Genomic DNA, 8,320 nt, shown 5'->3' with positions numbered 1-8,320 from the left:
CTCCCTCGAGGACCATTTCCAGCAGGTAAGACAACCCTGTATACTCTTGGAGCAATAGGTACAAACACCTGAGGAACAAAGGGACAAAACTCACATGTTGTACTAGTTGTCTTATCTATTGACGGTGTGTCTTTCTGCTTCGCGGATTTGAATTTGGGGTTTTGCAAAATAGCCTTATTGCTAAATTGTATAAATATATAATTAATAAAAATAATTAAATAATAGGTAGGTAATAGGGAGAGATAAATACTTCTCATTACATCACACGCTTTCTGCAAGTCCAGAAGTATGAAGACAACCTCTTGAAAATTTCCCTTATTTTTAGTAACTTACCTAATCACTAACTTGTTTTCCTAGGACTCCTAGGTACTTAAGTATTTTCACTCAGGTACTTACTACAGTCGAACCTGGATAAACGAGACCTGGATAAACGAGAAACCTGGATAAACAAGATATTTTCAAATCCCCTTCATTTTCGGGCCAAAAACCTGGTTTAACGAGAAAATAAAACCTCTATAAACGAGAAAATGGCCCCTTTTTTGCTAAGTCCCACGCTCATAAAACAAGGCAAAATGGACCTCTATAAACGAGAATTCAAATCTCCGAACCTCTGTAAACGAGAAAATGTCAACTTTTTCGATCTTTGTCTATTTTTTAAAACTGTAGCGCTTCGCGAGCCTCTACAAAGGAGAATTTTGAATTTCCGGACCCCTCTAAACGAGAAATTGTTCTAACTTGTTTAAATCTGTCGGTACATTTCATGAACGTGTCTACTTCACTATTCGACTCTACTAATAACCTCTATAAACGAGAAAAAGTTATATGAAACCTCTTTAAACGAGAAACTCCTTAAACGAGAAACCTCTTTAAACGAGAAAAATGACCTAGTCCCTTGGGTTCTCGTTTATCCAGGTTCGACTGTATTCCATTCGGACTTGATCATCTTGACACATTTGAAGGGCATACTTTTTTTACTGACCAAAAATTCTTTTTCCATTTTTTAGGCTTTGAAAATTTCCCTTAATACATTTCTATAATTACAGCGCCACAGGGGCGAAATTTTTGAGAAAATATGAGTTGCCCCTTCAAGGTTGCATACTTTTTTATGGACCGAAAATTCTTCTTTTTTTTAGGCTTTGAAAAATTCCCTTTGAAAAAGAAATTTGATGCCCACATCTTTGTAGTAATCACTGGTTGTGTTCACCATCCCAAACTTTTTCCCCTTGGCAGCATTGATGACATGAGTGATACCAATCCTCTTCAGATACTCCTTGTTTTTGGCTGTTCCACTGAAAAGAAATAAAAATGCATCAAAAATCATGGTTTTTCGGGACGATAAGACCATAGCAGTTACAGTTCCTTCTATTAAACCTCTTAAAAAAAACTATGAATGATAAATAGTTAAATATTATTTAAAAAATGTTGGCATACTCTAACAAATACAATGAAAGGAAACTAATTTACCTCTATATCTTGAACATTACATTACACTACTAGGATTTGGTGACATTTTAGAATTACTAAACTAGGTATGACTTACCAGTCTGGTAGACACCCTGTTCACTTACTCTTTCGCCGTCTTCTTCTTTCTCTTCGTCTCCTGTTTATCTTCTTCCACATCCTCCTCCTCTTCTTCCACCTTGTCCATCACTTTGCCTCTTCTCTTTCCATGCGTTATTGTTATTCAATGTTAGGGCCTGATTAGCACATGACTAATCCAGCCCACAAAACTGAAATCATTTTTAAATCCCTGGACCCTATTTGACTATTAAGGGTCCCAAAAAAGCTTTATACCTACCTATCTGAGTGAGTTCTAAAGCTCAGTGAGCTTCTGAGCTTACGATACTTACCCATCACTGAGAAATATATTGGGATACACCTCATCACAGTCCAGGTCCATATCATGTCTACAATCCCCTCCGTCATATCCCGGTAATGGTTTGGCTTGGGGTCTCACAGTGCTTATGATATCGTTCAACTGTTTCTCTAAGCCAGCAAGGATATCTTCGCCATGCGTTGCTTCTACTGGTTTCTCATCTGGTTTTTCGTCTTCCTCTTCTCCTACTTTATCCATCACTCTGCCTCTTCTCTTCCCATTGGTTGCTTCAGCTGGTTTATCCTCATCTTGACTGCCCCTGTGGGGTTTCACAGCAGCTGGTTTTTTCTCGTCCTGGCTACCTAAAATAATAATACAAAGTTTTTATACTGCTCGCATAGGACTGAAAAGTCCCTTTACTCCTACTAGTTCTGTGGTCGAATTCTTATTGAGGATAAAATTCCATACCTTGACTGGAATTGAAACCACGCCCTCCTGTTTACCAGGCGAGCGTCTTGACCACTATTTTAGTCTGTTAAAGTTACTGACCTCTTAAATCAGCTTTGATTCATATTTAAACCAAATCTGAGTTACACTACCCACTGTGATATTGAAAGTTGGTATTGAAAGTCCCAGTGATATTGAAAGTTGGTACCGTACTGATTATTTCTTACCTCGATATGTTTTGACCGCAGCGGGCCTCTTCTCTTCCGCAGTTCCGCGTTTAACTGCGGCGGATTTAACCACGCCCTCCTGTTTACCAGGCGAGCGTCTTGACCACTATTTTAGTCTGTTAAAGTTACTGACCTCTTAAATCAGCTTTGATTCAAATGTAAACCAAATCTGAGTTACACTACCCACTGTGTTACTACACAGGACTTTCACCAACCTCCAGATCCGAAGTCCACCGCGCTAACCACTGCACCACTGAGATTGGTTCTTGACACATTTACGCCAACTGATCCCAATACATTTTCGGCGGATTTTTTGTCGTTCCGTTTGCTCATCACTTCAATCATGGCCGGGGTAGGAACGTCGAATGTTTCATCCAGACTATGGGCTATGGGCTGCGCTGTAGGGTGAGCTACAGGGGATGGAACTCGTGGCGTGGGCTGAGGTTCTGGCTCTTCTGCCTCGTCAGGCTCGGGAATGATTGACAGTGGACGTGCGACTGGTTTGGTCCTAAAATTTTCAGACATTAAAATTTTGAGGTTGCCAGCCTGGTTCGCTTGGAGTGTAGCGCGTCTGCCTCTTATAAGCGCTAATGAAATGTTCCTAAATCAGTCCCAGGAACAAGCCCCTGAAGTTTATCGCACGACTTTTGAAACATCCTGTACATTAAATAAATAAGAAGAATACTTTTCATTTATTTACATAAATAAATCATACATTACAACAAATAACAGTAATAATTGAAAAAAATAATGATATTGAAAATAATAATAAAAGAAAAAATGAAATTCCCTGACAATTCCCTGACTTTTCCAGTCTCCGTGAAATTCCCTGACAATTCCCGGTTTTCCAGTCTGGTAGACACCCTGTTCACTTACTCTTTCGCCGTCTTCTTCTTTCTCTTCGTCTCCTGTTTATCTTCTTCCACATCCTCCTCTTCTTCCACCTTGTCCATCACTTTGCCTCTTCTCTTCCCATGCGTTGTTAAAAAAATAATTTTTTTTTTTTTTTTTTTTTTTCGAATATTTTTATTTTTTGTACGAAAATATAGGTAAAACAGATAGGTAATAATAAGTAGTTAAATAATAGAACGTAAAAAATGAGATCCTTAAACATAAATTGGCAAACCATGGCCTAGGCCTAGTTAATAGCTAATAGAACGGATTTAAAATCACATTTTAGAGGAAAATAACTGAGTAAAAAAAATAAAGTCCTCAAAATTTTGCTACATAGGTATCAAAAAGGAGAGTATTGGTACTTAAAGAAATAAATTAATGTTGTTGTTACTGTAGTAGCCAATCTAGAAATAAAATAAATAAGGTACAATGGTTTAAAAATCATAGAAGTAGATTTTTCAAAGAGTAACTGTGGAGATTTGAGTTTTTTTTTTTTTTTTTTTTTTTGAGAATTAGATCGTGGTTGATGAAGTATCGAGAAAATAATTGTAGTTGAACTTGTTATTATATCACTTTATTTTTGGTCGAATATAGTATTGCCATCCAAGATACACAAAAGTGTCACGTTACGTCGAACAATCAGGCCAGTAAAAGTGGCTCACCAGCCTAGTTAGGTAAGAAGGTAACGCATCTGCCTTCTAAGCGCTAAATCGCGGTTCGATTCCGGCCCGGGGCGAACTTTACCCTAAATAGGTAAGGTTCGTTTTTGAAACGCTTTACCCTATCCTGTTCTCCTTCTCTCTTCAAATTCGGGACGATAAGACCTCCATTGTTACAATTCCCTCTACCTTTACAACCTGAACGGATAAAGTTCGTTCTCGGAACGGCTGGCGTTCTCCTGTCCTGTCTTCCTTCTACCTTCGACTTCGGGACGATAAGACCTTGGCAGTTACAGTTCCCTCTTTCCAACCTCTTCAAAAAAAGTGGTTGTTTTCAGAAAAATTAGAAACATTAAGAAAAAAAAATCGAGCTGCTGTCACTACCTTAGGCGGTGGTGCTGCCTTTTTCTTTGCATTGCCTCTCTTGGGTTTTTCAGCCTTAGAACTTCCGCTGGTAGCGGTGCCATTCACTTTTTTCTCTTCAAAATTAAGCTTGCCGTCCATTTTAAGTCCGTTCTTCTGCAGAGCTTTCACGAACAATTGCTTGAGCTTATCGTAATCAGGATCTACTTCAAACTTGGTTGAAGCAATGTACTTGAACATCTCTACGAACACATCTGAAAAAATAAATAACAATCGTAATTTTGCATTGAATATGGGACTAGGAATGTAGATTTAGAAGCCACCAAGCCCAATTTTATTTTGTAGCGATAAAACATCTGACACATTAAGTAGTAAAAGTATTCAAGTACTTACAGAGACATGTTCAGAAAGTAATTTTATTTATGTTAATTTGTTGAAAAATGGACTTCCTTCTTATTCTTTATAATTAGAGACTTACTGACCAACCTCAGTGGTGCAGTTGTTAACGCGTTGGACTTTGAATCTGGAGGTTGGTGGTTCGAGTCCAGGTCAAGTCATAAAATTTATCTAGGTGTTATAATCGGGGAACGATATTTGTGACAAGCATTTAAATGATTAACACAATCGAAAATTCCTTTTTTTATAGGCTTACCAGGTACAGGTTCCTTGTAGTGGGTTGTAAAGAACTTGGCTGGATCTTTCAGGAGTTCTTCCTTCATTGCCAGGACTTTCTCCGGCTGCTGTTCATACGCTGTCCACGGCAGAGACCCCGTGTTCAAATGGAGCAGATTGTAGGCGAGGATTTCAATATCGCAGATACGGGATGTGGTCTTAGCGCCGCGATGAGCCACGAGGGAAGTGTAGATGAGCGTGCCTGTGGAATATAATAATAATAAATAATAGACTCTTGAGTGGAGGGTGACTACTAGGCGAGGTTAACGCCGGAGGCGTTCTCTACCACCTAACACTTAGAGCTCCATTATTAAGTGGTCAAATTCTCAAATAAATGAGGATAAAATTCCATGCCTTGGCTGAGATCGAACCCAAGACCTCCTGTTAACCAGGCGAGCGTCTTAGCCACTACGCTACCGAGAATCGGTTATTACCAGGGGTTCAATGAACTATAGACCTTGCTAGGATAAATGCATGACATCCGATGGCCCAATGGCACTCGAACTAAGACCAGGCACTCAGTATCACATAGACTCAGTCAGGTCTACCTGATAGTGAGTGGCTGGCCTAATGATCCAAATATCATTGAAATCGAGCGAGAGTTATCGTAAAATAACCTACGAAAGTGTAGTAGGTAGATAGTGTGTCCTTCATCAGATGAGCGAGAAGAAAAACCAACACCTACTTATAGTAATATATTTAGGGGCTGCGTCAACATAAGAGCACCAGAAAGCCACCTGTTAAAATATTTGCAACCAAAATATGAAGGGTTTTTCTTCATGAATTTGCTTTTTTTCGATGGTGAGCATCGAACCCGGTACCTTCTGCATAAACAACTTTCTCAAGCTTAAACAACTCTCACCATTATGTGCACTTTTCTTCTCCACTATGTGGGCCTTGTGGTTATCATCGGTATCTTTGTACCTGCTGGCCAATCCGAAGTCTACAATATTGACAATAGCTTGAGAACTATCCACACCAAGTAACACATTGGCTGGTTTAAGATCTGCATGGACGTAGCCACAGTGATGAATATACTCCAATGAGTCTAGCTATAACAGGAGACAAAATATGCTGGTTAATGAAACCTACATTTTAAGGAGATATGCTATGGAAAAAAGTGAAGAGATATGAACTTTGGCATTAAAGGGGTCACTGAGATTTAGCATTGAGATTAAAGTTAATACTATTGCATTTCTATTGAATAAAAATTTTTTTTTTTTTTTTTTTTTTTTAACAATACTTTCTTTATTTTATTTTGAACATTTTAAATACAATAAATCGTAAGTAGTTATCATAATGAATTGAACAATAGAGACAAAAAAGGACCATTTATATAGGTACCTAAATATAAGTTTGGTACTTTCAAAAGTTCTTAACAAGATATTTTTATTGGAATTTGATTGGGTAATCTCAACCTAAAGTTTAAAATTAGTTAAATTTCTTACACTATTTTTTATAGGTATATCTTTCATCTCAATGTGTGGCCCCAGCCATAATTAAAGTATACCAAGACCACAATCTGAAGTAAAATTGAAACTCAGATTATGGTGTCAGGCATCAGTCTGTTCACTATGTGATTTTCGAATGATTTGGCTAATTTCAATATCTTGTGGTCTTACCAATGAAGATCCTATGGTGAGAGTATTCTTCAAGCTAAACTCTTTGTGCTCATCCAGGAGTTTCTGCAAGTCCGATCCAAACTTGCTAATGATAATAAACCTGTAGGAGTTACCATTATGCTCTTGTTGACCTTTCATAGCATAGAATGTGGGCAATCCTAGGGTTTTCAATTTCTTTTCCTTCTTCCATGCTTCCACTGTGGACAGAATTTAGAATGGATAAATTTGAGTAGGTACCTACTAGAGATTGAAAGTATTATTATCTACTTGACATATCTGAAGAATTCTACCCTTTACATTTATTATATCAGTGATTACTTCAGAAGAAGTAAAGTAGGTGCTTGGATCTTCTTGCACAAGTTTCATAAAATCAATGTGAGTAGGCAGAAAAATGTTTCTCTTACACTGTGCATGTAGGTACCTAGTATCTACATCTACCACTTAAACACATGGACAGTTTGCATCCAAAGTAACCAGTCATTACAAATGAGAAGAAACAAGAATCTTGTTCAGCCCATACTTACAATGTTCAGGCTTGGCACATCGGACATAAAAGTTCTGTTCTACAAACAAGGGACCCGTAGAATATTCAACTTTCATCACATACTTGTATCCATCTACTTTGTTATCATTCACATCATCTGTTGCAGAGTAAACTTCTCCAAAGCCACCACTGCCAAGTGATTTTCCAACTTTCCAAGATTTCTTTGCACTATCAACAAATATTGCTCCAGGTTTAATGGGATCAGGTAACTTGTGCCCTTTGGCTGCAACTTTTTTGGCTTTTGGTGCAGGTTTTGATTTTGCATCCGCTGCAGCTTTAGCTGGTGCTTTCTTTGGCTTTGTTTCAGCTGGGGTATCTGAATCTGATTTCATAATTTTCTTTCTTCTCACCACTTTTTCTTTAATAGGACTCACATCATCAACCACAATGTTCTCAGGAGCTACTTGCAGCTTGGGACGTAAAACTCTTGTTGGTTTTGGTTGGTCCAAGGAATTTTCTTTGGCTGCTTTTCTAGGAGCCATTGAGACCAAAAGTCTTCTAAAACTCTCTAGAGAATAAAGAGTAGAAGAGGTTCTAAAGAATCTTGATAAATTGATAATTCTGAAACAGTTGGAATATTTGGCATCATCAACCACAATGTTCTCAGGAGCTACTTGCAGCTTGGGACGTAAAACTCTTGTTGGTTTTGGTTGGTCCAAGGAATTTTCTTTAGCTGCTTTTCTAGGAGCCATTGAGACCAAAAGTCTTCTAAAACTCCCTAGAGAATAAAGAGTAGAAGAGGTTCTAAAGAATCTTGATAAATTGATAATTCTGAAACAGTTGGAATATTTGAATATTGACTTGAAAGTAAAAATATGAAAAATCCCAACACTACTTTACCAGGCTGAGATTAATTCAAATGTAAGAAATGGCTAAAACTTGGAAACCGTGCAACAGATCTGATAGTGGCTGTTCCAGCTTCCAGCTGATTACCCACTCACTCACTTGGAAAAAATAGATGACCACACAGAAAATTTATGTTTCTTGTAGCAAATAGGTAACAAGAATGTATGCACAATCAGCAACCCTTCTAACTCAAATGAGATAGCAGAATTCTACACACCAGTACTTGAGCT

At 38.0% G+C, this 8,320-nt stretch overlaps 1 protein-coding gene across 1 annotated transcript; it reads right to left on the bottom strand.

The window, feature by feature from the left end:
- Positions 1-1,187: 1,187 nt before the first annotated feature.
- LOC103512874 (serine/threonine-protein kinase VRK1-like) lies at positions 1,188-8,166 on the bottom strand. Its single transcript, XM_026826145.1, is given in 12 exon segments — positions 1,188-1,289; positions 1,541-1,666; positions 2,009-2,178; positions 2,491-2,555; positions 2,801-2,998; positions 3,367-3,458; positions 4,416-4,660; positions 5,059-5,280; positions 5,941-6,130; positions 6,701-6,897; positions 7,225-7,677; positions 7,888-8,166. Coding segments are annotated over 12 exon segments (2,109 nt in total). The 5' UTR covers positions 7,937-8,166.
- Between the last annotated feature and the right edge of the window lie 154 nt (positions 8,167-8,320).

This window comes from Diaphorina citri, unplaced genomic scaffold, assembly GCF_000475195.1.
Source record: "Diaphorina citri unplaced genomic scaffold, Diaci psyllid genome assembly version 1.1 scaffold38, whole genome shotgun sequence".
In the NCBI taxonomy this organism is placed as follows: domain Eukaryota; kingdom Metazoa; phylum Arthropoda; class Insecta; order Hemiptera; family Psyllidae; genus Diaphorina; species Diaphorina citri.
The sequence above is the reverse complement of the archived record's forward strand: the minus strand, read 5'-3'. Positions and strand labels throughout refer to the sequence as shown.